This window comes from Buceros rhinoceros, unplaced genomic scaffold (assembly GCF_000710305.1).
Source record: "Buceros rhinoceros silvestris isolate BGI_N320 unplaced genomic scaffold, ASM71030v1 scaffold12953, whole genome shotgun sequence".
NCBI classification, from domain to species: domain Eukaryota; kingdom Metazoa; phylum Chordata; class Aves; order Bucerotiformes; family Bucerotidae; genus Buceros; species Buceros rhinoceros.
In genome coordinates this window covers 5,181-24,423 of record NW_010403100.1, presented here as the reverse complement: position 1 = coordinate 24,423, position 19,243 = coordinate 5,181, and the positions used below count along the sequence as shown (strand labels likewise).

At 37.9% G+C, this 19,243-nt stretch overlaps 1 protein-coding gene across 1 annotated transcript in view; it reads right to left on the bottom strand.

The window, feature by feature from the left end:
- Positions 1 to 19,243, bottom strand: part of LOC104490579 (dedicator of cytokinesis protein 4-like) — a gene marked incomplete at its 5' end in the record, with an annotated part of 27,146 nt that overhangs the window by 2,808 nt on the left and 5,095 nt on the right. Inside the window, 12 exons of the mRNA XM_010132881.1 lie at positions 1,439 to 1,500; positions 2,426 to 2,539; positions 4,958 to 5,030; positions 8,490 to 8,599; positions 8,817 to 8,898; positions 9,419 to 9,539; positions 9,839 to 9,960; positions 10,276 to 10,395; positions 12,100 to 12,183; positions 15,977 to 16,153; positions 17,801 to 17,887; positions 19,140 to 19,226. Of these exons, the coding sequence (XP_010131183.1) occupies positions 1,439 to 1,500; positions 2,426 to 2,539; positions 4,958 to 5,030; positions 8,490 to 8,599; positions 8,817 to 8,898; positions 9,419 to 9,539; positions 9,839 to 9,960; positions 10,276 to 10,395; positions 12,100 to 12,183; positions 15,977 to 16,153; positions 17,801 to 17,887; positions 19,140 to 19,226 (1,239 nt within the window). The remainder of the gene's footprint in view (positions 1 to 1,438; positions 1,501 to 2,425; positions 2,540 to 4,957; positions 5,031 to 8,489; positions 8,600 to 8,816; positions 8,899 to 9,418; positions 9,540 to 9,838; positions 9,961 to 10,275; positions 10,396 to 12,099; positions 12,184 to 15,976; positions 16,154 to 17,800; positions 17,888 to 19,139; positions 19,227 to 19,243) is intronic.

The following is a 19,243-nucleotide window of genomic DNA, read 5'->3' as shown; positions in this document are numbered from 1 at the left end:
ATTCCTCTCCCAAGCGGCAATCCAGAGTTTGGCTGTAAAATGATTAAATTCTGTCTAGGCTTTTAGAAGCAAATATTAGGACAAGCTTGAAACATCCGTAAGAACCACCAGTACTGAGCCCACTTGGGAAAAAAAGGAAGAGTTGCTCACCTTTAGTACGTGATCCTAACGCTCTGTAGAGCTTTCTGGTAAGCAGTTAGTGTGAAACATGGGATCAGTGCTCACTTCAGCAGAAGGTATGCTATGGTGATAGGCCTATGGGGCACCGATGGCCAACGCAATTGCTGTGTGTTGAACCTGGAACACCGTGCAGCCACAAGTGGAGATGTTACAGGCTCAAGTGAAAATGTTACAACAAAGAGGAAAATGACTGCAGCTTTGCAATTAGGGACCTCAAGGGTAAAGGAGTGTCACGAGTCCCTCCTCCTCAGGAGATCTGTACCTTTACAGCAGTAGTTAGGCCTTGGGTAGGTGAAGGATCACTTTGGCAGGGCTAACTTACTCAGTGACTGAAGCACCAGTCATGCTCCTTTCTATTTGCTGTCTTTCCAGGTGGTTGACCCTCATATTTCTAACTATAGAATACCTCTGCTTCGGTGGGGTGGTAAAGGCTATCCCCGAGACTAATGTGCAGTACATCAATACTGGCATTGCCTGGAACATGCAGGCTGCATGACTCTGTCCTCCAGAGCTGTGGAAGACTCTCAATGCTGTCACCATATTTCCTGGTCATGTTTTCTAACAAATACACTGTTGTGCAACAAGGGGAAGCTGACACATTCAAGTATCTTGAAAGAGAAATGAAACCTGCTCAGTTTAGCCTGGATTCCCAATCGCTATGGGTATTTAACTGCCACAGAAGAATCAATGCTTATTGACAGCCTATGCTTAATGTTTCCTACTACCAGGCTTCAAACTACTTTCATTGTCTTATACAGTCTCCCAGGGTTGTTCTGCAGAGGAAATAAATATTAAAATGACTGAAGTAGAGATTACTTTCTAACACACCCTCTAATCCAACAGCTCTAGATGCTGGAGGAGTAAGAGAAATGGGTTGCACAATAGGTTCTTCTCAGTGGGCATCTCCCTTTTGCCACTGTGGGAGACAGAATTCTGGACTAGGTGAAGCATCAGGCACCTTTTACATTCTTAACGTTCCCTTCCATCCACTGACTCAGAGGACCTCAATAATCCATGTAAGTGAGAAGCCGAATATTGAGAGTCTAAAGATTGTGAAGATTAGGTTTCTTGCTTGCAGTTTTGAAAAATCTTTAGAGCTGCTGTAATCATTACGGATATTCACTCTTGTGAATGATTTTAATGATAATAAAAGGAAAACATAATATAATCCCAAATACTGTATATGGAATATATACTATCTACCCCACAACACATACGACCTGTTCCACCAAGGCAGTTCACTGCAGTAAGACCATACCTTCATCGGTGATCTGCCAGCAGGAGAAGGGGAAACAGAGGCTATGTGTCTTGCTGGTGATGCTGTAAAATCAGAAAGATTTCAGTGCAATCTTGGCATTTCAATTTTCACTAAGAAATAATTTTAAGTGGATAGGAGATCATTTGATACACAAACATTATCTGTGGTTCCCTTTAGGTACTTGCTTAATGGCTGCAAATAGTTTTAGTGATTTTATTTTACTTTGTTCCCAGGATTATCTTGCAGTACAATCAATGAAGTATATGAAATTTCTGCATCCATCTTCTCTGTCAAATTTTGTATCACTGTAAATTGGTTTATATCCTACCAAACGATAACAGAATTTAAAAAGAAGTCAGTATAACAACTTTTGCCCTCCTCTTCTTATTGTTATTCGTATTTCAAATAGGAAAGAAGACAGCACATAATGTACTTATATCAACAAACATTTACCCGTAAATATACTGAAAACAAGCCTGGACATCGAGGCATAAGTCTAAAACACAAAAATCATATTCACTCCTTTGAGAACAATTACATTTATAGTTTCACAGAGTAAGCAGCCTTTCCTTTAAATGAAAATTAATCTTTTGAAAGGCAAATTGGATGGTAACAGAACTCTCAACTGCTGTGCATTTTCTGGCCAGTAAGATTCTTTGTGGTTAATGATAATTTCTGATTGCTAACTTCCAATTATCAAAAGAATAAAAGATTAAATTTGATCATCCTCCCTAGTATCAGCATGGACTATCTGAAACCACTCAGTCATCAAGTGAAGGGGCAGACTATTGGATACAGAATGCTACAGAGAACATTAACGAGATGCAAATACCTGCGGAGGCAGTTCTACAGCCTTCCCCGTAAGTAATCAAATAATAAATTAAGCTGCCCAAAAAGTTAAACATTAATCAGAGTGGAAACAATCTTAAGCCCTCAAGTAAATATTTTTTTTTACTGGAGCTTAGCCTGAATTGTCTGTTAACTCACCAGTCTGTGCAGGTCTTGGCGGTACGGGAGGAGATATTAGCTTTCCACTTTCTGATGTGTTTCTGGCTTCCTTCCCACTGTCCAGGCTCCAGCTGCTGGGAGTGGTGTTTACAGCTGGAAGAGAATGAAAAAGCTGGCATAGGCATCAACACTTCTAGCTCTCTGACTTGACTTTACTCAGGAGGGTAAAAAAGCGTGCAAACGTTAAACAACTTAACAAGCATGCCTGAAAAGCTCTTATAATTACATCAGCATTTGAAAAGCTCTGAAAGGCTGCCAATCTTCTAGTTGTCTGATATATGCATCTGGCCCTCAGGGCAGTTTGCAGTCGTGTAACAGTTGGGACCATCAACAACAGTTGCAGCTGAGATAGCACTCTGGTGCACTGCAAATTTATCTACAAAGGGAGATAAGCTTGAAGCCTGTCAATATAATTAGTTTATCTTTGCAGCAGACTCTTATTTAGAGGTTTCTAGGCAGAGGGGAACTGACTATTCATAAACTGTTTTCATTAACATTTAACATACAGAAGGGTCTACAGAAAGGAACTCACCAAATTCCAATCAACCTTCCTCATAAAGCTTTCCATGCTAACATTTTGTTGCCTGCACAGGCTACAAATTCAGCATTGAAAGAAGGTTGAAAGAAGGGCACAAAATGGAGTAAAGCAGAAGAAATGAAGGTGCGTGTGTAAAATCAAATTAAGAAATTATTGTGGACTGAGGAAATTAGCATACACTGTTTGAATCCATGGTCAAAGATCTCTGCTTGATCATGTAAATTGACTATCACCTTGACATACATAAAACTGGCTGTTGATTTTGTCCGATGACTTTAATTGCATGATTCCACAGCTTCCTTAATAGAATTGGATTATCTCATGTTATCAAGGAGCCATCAATATTGGAAAGAAGTCAGATAGACAGAAAAATAGGGCATTTAAAAAGGACAAAACAAAAGCTAACTTAAACCCCACAGTTTTTCTTATACGTCCTGTAAAAAAAATGGAAAAAACCTGCTTCAAACCTCCCCTTCCTCTCAAAAAAATCCCAACAAAAACCCACCACCAAAAAACCTCACACCCTTAAAGCCTCAAAACTCTTGCCTTGCCAGTTTCCTTCTTGTCTAATCGTTGCATAGTCAGAAATAGAGAACAACATGCAAGGATTCTGTGCTCATTTACAAAGATGAAGCAAAAAGCAAAGTATTGTTACTAACTGATGGTATCAATTATTGGTATTATAGCAACCCCGGGGCTCTGAGGAGGACTGCAATCCCACTATACCAGACTTCATACAAAAAGTACAGTACAAATAATATTTGTTTCATATCTGTAACAATATTGTTACAGTATAATTGCACATTAGTTGACCCTGAGAACGGTGCACAGACTAATCTATTTTCTAGAGGATCATTTTGCTTTTTTTATTGCCAAAATATGCAATATGTTGCTTGCTTTTTATTGTAGACTGTCACCTAGCAAAATGGTTTTGCCCTCAACCTAAAAATGACTTGGCATCAGATCTAGGTACTTCAAACGCCTGAACCTCTTGAAAAGCCAATTTTTTTCTTTTAAGTCATCCAAGAAGACAGTTCTTTGGACTGCTAAAGTCTGCAGGAGACAATATTTTATTTTAACAATTATGTAATGTACTTGGCTGCATATGCCAGTGGAAAAGTTTTGCATTTCCATGTTAACTTATTTAACATGTTTTTCACCCCTGCGAAAAATTCCACACTTGAGCTTTCATAAAAACTTGGACCCAAAAATACTTAGAAGAAACAGCTCTTACTGATGAAAAGCTGATTCCTAATATGTTCTTGTTACAGTATATTCTTAAAATATTTATATTCAATACACCTGTTTTACTGTATCTTTATTCAGGGTACCACGAAGAGCAGTGCATAATGAAATGCGGGAGCATATTATGGACATCGAGCACATAATGAAATCATGGCACAATAACTGTGCCAACAATACTGAAATTCGCCACATGCAAAGTTATAAAAAGCAATATTTTCTCTATGGAAATTCATAGCTTTATCATTTACTGTAATTAAAACCAAAAAGCCAAACAACAAATTGATCTTTTCCCTTCCATCAAAGGGTAACCAAAGTGCAGTGACTTCTACTTCGTAAAGAGGAACTGCAGGTACCAAACTGCAGGACTCTATCCATCCCTTTAGCTTCTCTCTGCTCCAGTCTCCATATGTTTCCTTTGAGAACCGGAAAGAACAGCTCCCACAGGCAGCCTGCTGCAACCTGGTGCTCCACCATCATTGCTTCTGCAAACTTCTGGGCCCTTCTGAGCGCACCGCTCAGTTCAAACATCATGTTCCTCCCTTTTTGGCAAAGCGTTTTGAAACTTAAACAGTGTTAATGTAATTTAGTTAGTGAGTTAGAATGTTGTGAAACTCGGAGTTACCAGTATGCACTCAGAATTAGCATTCTACAGGACAGCATTCTACTATGACAGATTCATTATCTTTTTATTGCTTCCAAGATCGGTATGGTGCAGCATTTCCACTTACCTTTGTCAGGGCCAGGCAGATTGGAATCACTTCGTGGCAAAGCACCATCTCCAATATGATTAAACAGCATTCTCTGTAAATTGAGAACAGCATGTTTTATACATAGCTGCTGTTGTATTTCAGCAGCCTTAAAGAAAACAAATATCCTTTTGTTATTATCCCCACCACACAGGTCTACTTTGGAGGCAAAGTAATAAACATCACCTAAGAACACAAATAGTTTAATAAAAAAGTGTATACAAATAGGCAGCAGACTAGTTTCCTGAAAAGTGTACGCACCAGATTCAGAGGAACAATCATTATGTACTGAGTTTTGACAGTTTCCAGCTCCCTAAAAAATGAAATAAGGCTCATTCCTCAAGTGGTAGCTTGACAGATTACTAAATGAGTGCAGGGATAGATTTGCAATGATTTCATTGCAGAATCAGGATCTGAACAAGGTGTAATGTTTGTCCACATTCAGGTTAAGGCTTTATCTTCAAAAAGCATTGTGTATTATTTCTAGTCCTGACTTCTTAGGAAGCAGTGATCTTACTTCTTTTGCAGATAAGAAGTGACCCATTGTCTTTCCTTTTCTGAATATTCCTTTTTTTTAGAAATCACAGTAGATTTGTGAAACAATTTTAAAATTACAGTGGTTATTTCTTTTGGCAGCGTTCAAATAATTCTGAGTCCCTATTTTATCTTGATACCAGATGTTAACAGCATACAGTCAATCCTACAGGTAATTCAGATGTACTTTCCAAAGGAAATCAGAAAAGCTAAGCTCTACTTTTTTCCTCCCCCCCTTTTTTTTTAAAAGCAAGATCAGACAATCATGAAATCCAAATCCTATCAAATCCTATTCTTGTATCTCCTTCCAGTGTTCACACAGGACCATGCTGAGTCAGCGAGGCACTATGCTGTGGTTCCACAAAATAGCAAACACAGCTGCAAAGCAATCATCATTGATCTAACATGTTGCAGCTCTAGGTTACAAAATAAGGAATAAATACAAGTTCAACTTGTCTTAAAACATCTGAGAGAGAGAATGCTTTGGTAGACTTTGAGTTGCACTAAGTTTGCCAAACTATGCTGTGCTAGAGTCATACTGGATCAGGTAATACCTGTTTTCCTGAAGGTACCATTAAAATCAGGTGGTGTAAATACACGTACATTCTAAAGTGACAGAAAATGTGGTCCTACATTCCTGCCTGGTCTGGATTGAATGCTCACTACCTAGTGAGTCCGCAAGTGCCCTAGGATCTGTTGGGCGAGTGCTGAAATCTGTTTTCTGTTGTGAAGATAAAGAGCAAAGGCTGAAAAAGCAACTGATTGGAGGAGGTAAAGAGACAAAAGCTGAATGAAATACAGAGAAACAAGGACATACTAAAATAATGAAACATAAAACCATATGGAAGAACAAGAGCAATCACAGGATGTTCAATGAGATGCAAAAAACCCCCAGAAGTGTGAAACCCCACAAGCTCCATTAGGAAGAATAACAGCGCAAATACTACGAAGGCTTGTTGACCAGTCAATGGCAGCAGGCACTTTTCTTCAGAGTAGGGGAAGAGCTGGAGAGACAGCGTACAATTGCTCAGCCAGAGATGAGAAAGAAAGCACAAACGGATGTTGATTGAAAACAGCTGTACATAGATAACCTTAAGCATCAAATTCAATGACGGAAATGGATGCAGTACTGCTGAGGTATTGTTCTACGAAGTCCATCAGACTTCTTTAAATGAGATAGCTATGGCCTGAAAGGACTTGATTTGGACTTGGAGTGTGAAAATTGCGTTCACTAAGCAGTGAATTAAGCATTCAAAAGCCATTCACAAATGGGTGGTTCTTTCCCCATTAGCTTGGTGTGAAGCTCCAGCCAAAGCCTGTTGAAGTTAACTGGTGTTAGAATAAAAATAGAAAGGGCAAGGAACAGTTTGATTATCTAAATTCTAATTCTAATCTTAGTTATCTCTAAGATACCTTCTTACTCTTGTCCTGAAGATTTCTTTCCCCCTTTTTAATCAGAAGGCAGAGAATCAGAATTTTGTTTCTGATCACAGTCCATATTATTGCTCAGGGAACAGAGCACCACAGAAAGAAATTGTACCTTTCCCCAGAAAGACATATCCTCAGTTATGGTTATGAGGGCAGAAGGAAACTGTCAGACCTTCTCACCTTTGAAACAGACTTCACTGTAGTGTACGATCAAATTAATTTTCTACTTACCCTCTCTTGGGACACTGAGGGTAGAGACAGATTAGGAGATTTTCCTGCCGGGCGAGTGTCAGAGAGAGTGGAGACTGGGCCTACGAGCTCATCAGCCTCCCTTATCGGATCTCGAGTAGAGTGGGGGATAGAAGTCGCATTCCACTTGGCAAAGCAAGAGTTTGCAGTCTGGGAGCAAAAATGGTATAATTTTTTCTTTGCGGCAAACTGTAAAACCGCTTTATTTAAAGAACATCTCCTGGTCTTTCCTGTGTGTTGATTTGACTCCACTACCACTGAGAAAGCACGCAGCAGATACACCAGTAAGTAGTACCCAAGAACTGCCCTTAAATCTGGCTAAGCTTCAGTATTACTTCTTAAGCCCTCAGGTAACAACATGAGGGCTTAAACAGAAAAGAAGTAAAAATTAAATCAAGAGCCAATTCAGTAACTGAGGAAGCAAAGGACAAGAATACAACTACTGAGAAACCAACAAATAATTTCTAAAATAAAGGATCCTGGACTACCAAGTTGTTTTTTATCAGAGGCAAAATCTGTGGTGGAAATGAGAGTGTTGAGAGAAGGGCCTTTTACGCTGCGCTTATGCTCTCATCTAAGTTTCAGCAAGAGGTGCACTGAGTGATGGCACGGATTAAAACAGCAACTGTGCTAAAGGAAAGCACTTCAGGAAAGTAGGTCCATTAAGAAGAAAAGATGAAATAAGGATTCAAAATTGGCCAGCTCGCCAAGCTTATTTTGTGTTTCAGGTAACTCAAAAGGTAAAAATTTCATACAGTCCTACGCGACAGTAATTTTAAGGTAAGAACACAACTCATTCTTTTCTCTGGAGTAACAAAATGTCTACCTTTCTTTTCTGAAACTACATTGAAAAATAGGGTTTGCCACATGGAGTGGTTTATTACCTCACAGTGGCTAGGATTAGCTATTTCAGAAGAAATAAAGGGGAGGTCAACATGGACAACCACCGTGATAACAAGTTTTTCTTTCTTTCTTCTTCCCTAGATTGAATAAACGCTGCTGTTTCACATAAGCAGGCTGTGTCATCTGATAAATCTTTGCATCTTTCTCTCGCTACAGTGAGTAAATACAAAAAATCAGATCTGAACCTAGACAAAGCAAGCAAAAGTATGATCAAGCACCATGTGTTCTGTTCTCATCTTTTTCGTGTAAAATATTTTTGAGTGTTGCTTATAAAAACAACCAAAAAAGCCCTTGAAAATTAACAGCAGTGAGCAGACTGAATCTGCTCGAAGTTCAAGGAGTGTTTGTATCATCCTTTTAACTACTTTTGTTCAGAGGACTCCCAAAAAAAGCTCCCTACCTGTGAGGTTTCCAAAGGAGTAGGGTAGATGGCACTGCAGGGCCTCTCTCTGGGGGACAGGCAAGAGTTTTCTCGGGAATGCTTATGTTTGTCAGACAACAGAGGAGAAGCTAGAATACAAATGTGTCAAGTGATTAAATTCATGCAGTGAAACTCAAACATTTCAACACTTTGCTTATAACAAAGAAATCCTCTGTCCCCAGTAATTCATATTCCTTGAACAACTGGCTAAATTTGATATCTGACCAGTGATATCATTCAGAAATTCAACTGGGTAATGTATCAAGAACCATTTAATACAGTATACCACAGGAGACAAGCACTGACCTCTGGCACTGGATGGAGCAGAACTGGTCACATTAGGTGAAGCAGAATGAGTAGAACTCAGGCTTGAGGTAGACGGACTAGGCTGTGTATAGGAGAGATGCTGTTACCACATCACACTTACTGGTTTGGAAATCAAAAATCTAAACCATACTTTTCACTAAAACAAAGAACTTGTAATTTATTAGACCAGTTTCTCAGCATTTCAAAATAGCAAACCACTATGAAGAGCATTGATGTAACTAACAAAGATGTAGTAAAATATCAAATAAACAGAAATGTAATTAATATATTAAAATAATTACATTGCAACTGTGACAACTGGACAGAACAGTCTACGCAAGGTCAGATGATTTTCAATCATAATGCATTGCTGCTTATTACTTTTGTAAAAATATCCATGCTAAGTTAAGGAGAAACAGTTACATAAAAAATTGTTCCTTCTAAGCTAAGGAGATTAGTAGCCCATTTAAAGATTCGTTTTTTAAAAAAAAAGTATCAGCAATAACTTTGAGATTTCTGAATGAAATAATAGAAGCATTAATTTAGTAAACAGCCTTGTAAGAAAAATCCTGTTTAGTTTGAAGAATGACAGTAGTTCTTACCTGCATGTTAAAAACTTCATCGGAGCTTTCTGATTGCCCAGTGATATTGCTGACTTCAGCAGAAGCTTGGGATGACAGTGATGAGGATGAATACCGATTGACAGCTGGGTAACTCAAGGGACTATTTAAGAATAATGAAATACAAAATGCTTAACTCTAGTTGTCAATCGTTATTTTTCACGTGAAAACAGCACGCTTATTAATGTCCACAGGTTAATCTGGATTTATTAGTTTGGCGGGGGGTGGGGTGGGGAGGGTGTGGGGTAGTGCGTGTGTGTATATATATATCAGCTATTCATGACTGAGTATATTTCAGGTGGACCATATGAGGAAGCATGCACACAATAAAAGTATTTTATGCATTGTTTTCCATGGGTGAAAAAAAGAACAAACCTATAAATTTCTAGTGTTTTAACTTGCCTGCGTCGCGGTATTACCCTGGCACCATCAGGGCTCATAGAAACAGGTACGGAATTTCGGCATATACGGGGACTTCCATTTGGGAAATGAACAGGGCTAGCTTGTACACAGGCAGAAAATTCCTGTCAAGTTGTTAAAGGAAGAGTAATTAAAATTAACATAATACCATTAAGCATTTTGGATCATCTTCATCATTAGCAAGAAAAATATTTTAACTTTTGGCTGATGATGCTTTCCCTTTAGTAAAATGTGACTATTTTTCTCTGCACTGTACGGGAAGTTTAACTTTCTCTTCACTTTGTGGTACTGTAAGTATGCTACAAGATGTCATGTGGGCAACCAACCGTAAGATGTCACTATTTGTTGCTTAGGAAAATTAAACAACCCTTACTGCAGCTAAACAGTCTCTCGGTTTATTGGTGCACCTGCTCACGTACCTGTATTCCCAAGCTTGACTTCATCACAAAGAACTGATCCACCAGCTTTTTGTGCAACGGCCTCATATCCTGCGGCACCACCTTCTCGTGCACTGCCAAGCCAAATTCTAGAATCTGGGCCTGCAGGAGATACAGGAGGCAAGGGAGAAAATACTTTCCTCCATTTTCTTTAAGCTTTCGATATAAAAATCAGGGTATTAATAAAAAAAATCCAACAAAATGCATGCTGTATTAAAAGCATCTATCTAAATCCTGACAGACCTGTAATCAAACAACACCTATGACCAAAACCAGTAATAAACAATTACAGTCTTCCCATTTTCCTATTCAACTTTCCCAAAGATTTGGCCTACGTGAATTCAACTCTAATGCAAAACCCACTACGGATAACCTAGTGAAGAATGTGGCTAAACAGCAACTTAACAAGGCAACCCTAATAAAAACCCTAAATAAAAGCTGTTGTCTACAAGAATAGTTATAAAAAGCATGAAACAGCAATGGTGACATCCACCAGAGACCCTGTAACATACCTTCAATGAAGTCCATGGTTCCCTACCCTACTGCAACTCCCCACTGACCTCAGTAAGTGGTGGCTTTATGCATATTGTTGATGCAAGGCATGACAAGCTTCAGAATAATATTACTAAAAATCTAATCTTGTTCAGATTTGGTCATTGGCATTTAAAATACATGAGGAATCAGATAAACTCAAATTTAAAAACAAAATAGCTACGCCATGCTGTAATATCTTGGCTGAGAGCTACTAGCTGACGTTTTCAGGCAGCATGTGAGCGGGCACACAGCTGCGCAGCCTCACTGACCCGAGGTCAGGGCTGCAGCACATCCATCCTCACACACGGCATCTCGGCCCTTCTGAATGCTCCGTGTTCTGTTACATCATCTGTGGGTGCCAGACAGGGTTTAACTGCTTTTGCTTGGAATTCATGTGTCACAGGAAATTATTAACTCTGGTTTTAAAATGTAAGAGTTAGTGTGATCTGATCAAAAGATACCACAATGCTGATGAAAAATTATGAAAATGATGAAAAATGGAATTTCCATCTTGCCAAATTCCAATACTCTGACCTCTTTATCCCCAGATGGGAATAAAGTTTGAAATTTTAACATGGTGCATAGAATAAAGAGAGGTAAAGGTCAGTTTAAAAAGCTGAAATACTTAATAAGATCATTTGATCAAAAATATTTTTTTCAGCATTTCCAAATGAAGACATTTCATATTTGAGGCTCGTACGTTGTTGTCTTAAAAATACACAAAGAAATGGTACAAAAATAACATAATGCAGAGAATACTCACCTGTTTACTCACTTGGTGTTTATCTTACTGCCTACCTACTATGGCAATTATTGTTATATCTTCTACTGTAATAAGATTTTTAAGGGTTTTTTTTCTCTTACGCTAAACTGTAGTAAAAAGTTTGTTCTGTAGTATTGGTAAGATACGTCATACAGTTATTTGCTGAAGCTATCAAGTATTTCAATGAGATGTTTATTATGTACTAATGGTAAAATATGTTATGCAAGTATTTGCATATTAGCATCACAAGACAAAAACTTGCCTCTCATTCAACCTTTAATTTAGAACAGTTTGAAATTAAGATGATGATGAAAATGACTAGGGAAAAAATATTAACATGACCCAGAAACCTGCTTGTATAGGAGGTTATTGTCTCCTTGCAATATAATTCAGAAAATACTGAAGACCACTGGGTGATTATTAACCTCTGCAACTTTGTATTTTGTTTTGGGACACTTTTAGCTACAACAGCTGAGCAGGCCACCTAGTCAGTCTTTTCTCCACTTTACCTGCTCAAGCATCAGCTCTCTCAAGCGTGTGATCTTCTCTCCATCCTCTGGATGGTTCAAGATGTATTCCTTGACAAAAAATGCCTAAGCAGAGTAAAATCACAAGGTAACATAAAGTGAGTAAAAACTCATACCTTTTATTTTTTTTAAAACATGTTTCTAGATTTTCGAAACAAAGCTCCTTTCTACTACAGCAGAGGATAATAAATGCTAAATCATTCATTATTCATGTATGCATTGGTGGAGACTAAGGGCAAGTAAATTGCAGCCTCTCTTGAGAGGTGTTTACCAGTTGTTCAATATCCAGGACAAATCCAGAATCAAATTTGGAAACCTGCAAATCAGAATTGAAACCAAACACAGGTCATCTGAACTGAATATATATTCCTTATTAGCTGTGACATAAGAGTTTCAAATAATTTCAAAGAGTTAGATTTTCCTCTCTCCCCACACCAGGAGCTTCACTACTCCTTAAACATAAAGATCTATTAAGAACAGCTTGGAATTGTATGCTATTATAGGTAATGTCACAGCTCCAGTACCTTCTTATTCGCTCTTACTATAAATAATGTTTTAAGGAACTCACAGTGACGTTGATATCAAAAAGCCACACTTTTCACTTCAGGAGTATCTGACCAACATCCAGGTGTCTTCATGAGCTTACATGACTTTCTACCCCATTTCCAATGCTTAAGTTGTACCAGCTATAGTACCCCAAAGTTATTTCACCCACCAGCAATAGCCTGGACATCACACTCCCCTGTTCGTTCATGATTACATCTTTCTTAATGAGGCAACTACCCTGCCTAGTAAAAGCATTACATCGGGTTTACAGCAATTCTTGACACTATTATGTAAAAAAATGCCCAGCTGCTCATTTAAGACATTTCTAGACCTTCTCAAATATTTGTTTGTCCCAAAAAGAATCTGTACACAAAGCTCTAAGTACACATGGTTTTCTGTCCATGGAGTTGAGAGGGTAAGTTGCATCTCAAGCTGCACCAGGGGAGGTATAGGTTGGATTTTAGGAAATTTGTTTACAAAAGGTGTTATGAAGCATTGGAACCATCTGCCCAGGGAAGTGGTGGAGTCACCATCCTTGGAGATACTTAAAAGACATACAGATGTGGTGCTGAGGGACATGGGTTAGTGGTGACCTGGCAGTGCTGGGTGAACTGTTGGACTTGATGATGTTAAAGTTCTCTTCAACCAAAACGATTCTGTGACTATAGCATAGTGTAGATTATAAAGATTCTGCTCTGTACTGTGTTTTCCTTTTGCATCTGTCTTGGCATTTCCCCCATACTCTTCTTACAAGGTTCTCCATCCAACTTTAGCTGTTAAAATCTTTGCTATGCAGAATAATTTCTAAACATGGGGAGAAGTGGAGCTGGAGATAAATATACCACTTCCTCTGATTCAGTTCAAAATCTCATGCTGTGACAACCCATAACTTGGAAGTGCCGAGACCTATCTCGAAAATGCTGATACTGTAATAAAGAACATTATTTCACATATTCCTTTCACTGCAGATAAGTAGAATTATAAAAAAATTATGTTTAAATTGTCAAAAGGAACCCTCTGACACTTGCTAAAATCCCAAATCCCAAATGTCTGCCAGCTGATAGGTTTTTTCCTCAGCTACAAGCTTAATGTTCTTTCAATATCAAGCAGGTGGTGTCCCAGTGGTTTTGGGCTGAAATTTATCCAGATCTGTAATATGAGTCAGAAATGTAATAATCTAACTTTTAAAAAATCACCAGTACTTTAAGGAGGGGAAAAAAAATAACAGAATTTAACTAAACCCAGTAACATTCTTGGAACTAGTAGTTTCGAATAATTAATTATGAAAGTGCCTCTACTGTTCTAGCACACGTAAAGGAGCTAAACAAAATGTAAGTCAGAGTACAAACTGCAGTTTAAGAGATATTAGTGGGCACAACACATACTCTTCATGGTTTTCCAGTAGTGTTTAGAAAAATTTTTAAAAATAAGCGATTCAGTCTACAGCCATTTTTTAGCACACGTGAAGGTGCTGAATAATAACTATTGCTTCTTTAGATTTTCCTGGAATCTGTTCCTGTATTGAAACCAGTGAAAGTGTAGCTTTAACACCTGCAATACTGGCTGAAATACTGAATAATTAGAGCTATTTGCTTTCTATCCCAGCAGGAGGGAAGAAAGAAAAAGGTGGAGTGGGGGAAGGAGAAAGAAAAAGGGTGGTGGGGAGGAGAAAGAAAAAGGCAGAATCAAGATGACAGCAGCTGGCCAAAGGGTGTTATTTGCTGAATCTTAACACTTCTTAAAGCTTGGATGTTGCCTGAAGGGAAGGAGGATATCTGTAACAACAGGGTCATGCTTACCTCAAGCCCACAGGCTCCAAGACTGACTGAATTTTGAGCTTTGTACAGAGCAGAAAGCAAAACCAAGTGAAACAGATAGGCAGAGAAAAGTTTTACAGAGGAGGAGAAAAGAAGAAAGGTAGAAGACAAGACATGGCAAAACAGCAGCAGGACATATACAAACTGAAACAGGGACATGCAAAGAGAATGAGGTGAAATAGGAAAAAACCTCTGAAATCTCAGAACTATTGCTATCAGTTTTGGTGTTTACAACACAAACAGGTAGAAAGTTCTATTTTAGATGTATGGCAAGAGAGAGGGAGAGACCAGAAGGGAATTGAAACATGAAGACCATCCAGGAGATCAAGAATTGCAGCTAAAAACAACCACAAGAAAAGATCAAGCTGGATGTTCTAACATGCTCACTAAGAATGGAATGCTATGCAGAGCCACTGAGCTGCTCTGACACTGCTAATTCAAACCAGACATACCTCTGACATGACTCTATTTCTCAAGGGACTCGCTTCATGGTTCTTTACTATGCTAAATCGTGTTTTGTTGTTGTTTAAAGACAGCTGGGAAACATCAAATGTGGCACTGCTGTGCTTTATTCTCACAATTTTTGTAACATTGCAGTTCTGATGACAGATTCTAACACTTGAGCAGACTCAATTTCTTGTAGTTGTGCATTTTTATCAAATTTAACAATGTTGAGTGAACTTTGAATCTTGCAGCCTTTGAGACAGGTGGACAGAATGTTATTCAACTTGACATTTTCAATGGAAAAAGAACAACCTGCAGACTCAAGTATTTCATAAGACTCTAAGGAGAAAGATGATGATCAAGCTGGGCTGAAAAAATACCCTTCCTTTTATTTTACTGTGGTTTCAGAACTCTGGGGAAATACAGCATCCGAAACACTTAAGGTTCCCTTAAGATGATATGAGGAACAACTGTTGGGAACAAATCCAGCACTAGACATTTCTTAATGATATGTATTATTTCTTACCAGATTTTTCTGGAAATTAGCTTTCCTTAAAAAATTGGAGAAGAGAAAGAAGAAGGATCCAGAAAAATATGATCCTTCAAGATAATAAATTTCTTGTTAAGTACTTTTTTAATACATACGTATGTATATTAAAATTAGAACATCAGCACACAAAAGTAAATTCACTGGTTGGCCAAAAGTAGCTCCTGACTTAGAAGGCCAGATGGGAGGGAATATATTATAATAATATTAACCATTTCATTAAAAATCCCCATAAAAATCACTAAAGAACACACCATAATTGTGAATTGACTCATCACTGGAGTAAGTTTATGGTATTATCTGCAGCAAAATGGTTGTTTCAATAAAGCTATATATATATTAACATCACCTCACCCCAAACTGCAATATAGGTATAATTAAAACTATTATTGATATAGTGGTTCCATCCTCAACTCATAGGGAGGAGCTACATCTGTACAGAGAAAAAAATCAGGAAGAAACTGTCTTATGACAGATTTTCAATAAACTGAAAATAATTGCTTACCTCTTGGTATCTTGCAACTCCGCCATTAACTGCTGCATCAATGACCCCATTTAGACACATTGTGAGAGGGTTAATATTTTGCATCTGCCGAGTTTGACACTGAGTAATCAGTGTTCTCAGTTGCTGGTTCTTATTTTCTAAGACTTCAATTGCATTCTCAAGGGGACTCATTTCCACCTGTAAGAGAAGTGAATAACATTGCACACATACTTAATCTTCAGTTGAAAGATGAAATATATTAATGGTTATTTTTGCTTTCTTAAAAGAAAACAATATTATTCTGTGTTCTAGAGCATTGGGGCAGAAAAAGTTCTTCTCACAGGGGCTACATTCTCTGAGCGAACACTCTGCGCAGAGAAAATTTATTTTATCATGTAATCAAGGGCCAAAATAAACAACCTTTCGTCTCCTGTAGATACTCAGCCCTTGCTGCAAAACACTTTACACACTTCAGCCTGCAGCAGAACTCTTGGAATTCAGGGCTAAACTGTCCTTGGTAACTTTATCCAAATTAGGCTTGAGAAGGTCAGAGAGAGATGCTTAAGGGCACAGAGCAGATCTCAAGCATGGGCGAGCTTGTTCCCCCATCTAAAATGAACAACTAGACATTATGGATGAGTTTAAAGGTAAGCTTTGAGCTAAGATGATAATCAAGTTACAGTCAAGGGCAGTCTTTGAGCAGGATGGGCCCAAACTCTCTAGAGGGCGAGGAAGCTTTTCTCACAGGTGGCATGAAATGCAGGAAAAGTGAAAAGCTAAGAGAAGGGTAGAGTACAGGCCTTGTGGCTACTGTAACTTACCAGTTACAAGCACAAATCTGAGTCATGATCTAGTACACGCTCAGGAAAAAACTATTAGAATTAAATTTTAGAAACCGTAACTATAATGGACCTTTATATTAGGGGTCATATTAACATAGTAAGGATTCAGTAGGAGTCAACCAACAAAATTTCTCAGGTCACACTCAATTTTTTGATTATTTTACTAAATTTCATTTTTGGTTTTCTACAGGAGAATATCAGGATGGTGAACAACTGACATTTTGTTGATACTATAAAAGAAAAACACAACAGAGTTTTAGAGAAAATCTGTTGTACAATGGCATCGCTGTATTTAATGGGACTACTGTAAAATTGGCTTTGACAAGAAGGAAAATGGTTACTAATGTTATACTCCAGAACTCAACAATTGACCGATTATTTAGAGATCTATACTGGAGGAGCACTCCTGCGAATCCATTTTAAATGTATTTAAGGATTTTCTAAGAAATATAACAATAGAGAAGAAATTACCATGTGTCAGTAACGGGTTGCTAAATTAGACTCTATTCCTACAGGTTCTACGTAGGCATGAATCCCTGCCCACGCTGAGAACTGGGAACTTAACAGAGCTCTAGGTGGACGCAGAGATACACCAACGTGGCTTTTATTATAGTACAGGAACTTGGAGAATGTTCACTTTTCAAGAATATTCAAAGATAGATTAAACTGTAGATATTCTAAGTATTAAATGTAACATCACACTGAGTTTCAAGAATGTAATTTGCTGACATTAAACGTTGCCTTTGGCTGCCCGTTATTGCTCTCAACTCATTTTTCTCTCAACTGCTAAAAGGAATCATTGGGTGGTTCTTAGTAATACTTTTTGAGATAAGAGAAACTAGATGACTCAAAGTACTTGGTAAATAATTTTGTCCTAACCAGCTTGAAAACTTACTCAAAGAAATGAGACATGGGTAATAAATCTTTAAGTAGTTAATCAAATAATATACGATTAAGGAAGTAATCACCCCACAATATGTATTGTCATCAGTCTGATACTCACTACTTCACGTTTTTCCACTTCAAACCAACGAGATATTCCAGGTAAACTCTGCACCAAGATCAGTGTGGTCCTCTCCACCCACAGACTCTACAATATACAAAACCAATTTATTTCCCTAACTTGCCTCTATATTTTTCTTAATTATTCCCAGTTTTCTTATGAATACCTTCATTTAAGCAGAAGTATACATTAAAAAAAAGTATTACCAATCTAATTTCTACAGAAATGTCTATTCCAGAAACCACTTTTCTCCTTACTTTCTAGCACCTATTCCTAACTAATAACTTCTGCTGATTCTTCACTCTTAAACATGGTATTATTTTATATTATATGTTGTCCCCTAATCTCCACAAGTCATACACAACTCAATCAGCATTTAAATATTTCCCTTCTGAGATAACATTTGAGAAGAGGGAGAGTTCACAAGCAGAACTTACAGACCACACAGCGACCAGCTCTTCTCTGTGAAGCCCTATGTGACATTCCACAATGCACGGCTGATGGGATACCCAAATGTACTGCTGTTAAACACTTTGTGCAAGAAGTTTGTAAAACAACAAATCCAGACATAAGATAGTGCTTATATATATAAGCTGTACTATTAAAATAAAGCCCTGAGCTTTAATTGGAGAACAGTATTGACTTAATTTAGCTAATTTATTACCCTTACAATTCTTTCCTCTAACTTTAGAACAAAATTATTATGGGATAATTGTCTTTGTGTATTCAAATATCAGAATATATTCTGCATCGGGATGTAAGTTTATAGTAGGTCAGTATTAAAGTTGCACCAGAAGAATATAAGATGAATTATCAGTGTGACGTTTTTCTAGGAGGGATAGAAGTCATTAACATATCGGGGAGTGAACTATTGAGCTTCCTTGAGACAATCTCTAAGTTCAGAGGTAGTTTTTAGTCTTGCTATCACAGGAACAGAACATTGTGTTGCAGTTTATTCAAAACTGCCTCTCCCTTGCTCGAGGGTGAGATAACTGTTGGCAATCCTTTTTGTACCCTAGATTAGCCCCTGAACAATGTTTTCCCATCTGCCTTATAAACTTCTGTGAAGGCAGTTCTGCTGTCTCCAGTTCTGCCTTCTATAAATCACTGATGCAAACTGCAATGGGTACTTTCTTCTCTCCTGTTCCCATATAAAACAAGACCTTCCCATCTTCCATGTATTTTTCATATTATTTTAATTAAAATGAGAAGAGAAATACTTAAACCTGAGCTATCGTCTCTTCTAGAGAATTTGTTATAGCACAATAAACACAACTATCGTTGATGTTACAAGTAAATCCATCAGTCCAGCAGCTTAGGAAAGGGCATGGTACTTTACCTTGAATTCGTTCTCCTTGTCCTTGGTCCCTTTGTGAAATGGCCTGTCATATCGAAAACGCCAGATGTGATTTACTTTGTAAAAGCTCTTGATGTTATCAGGAA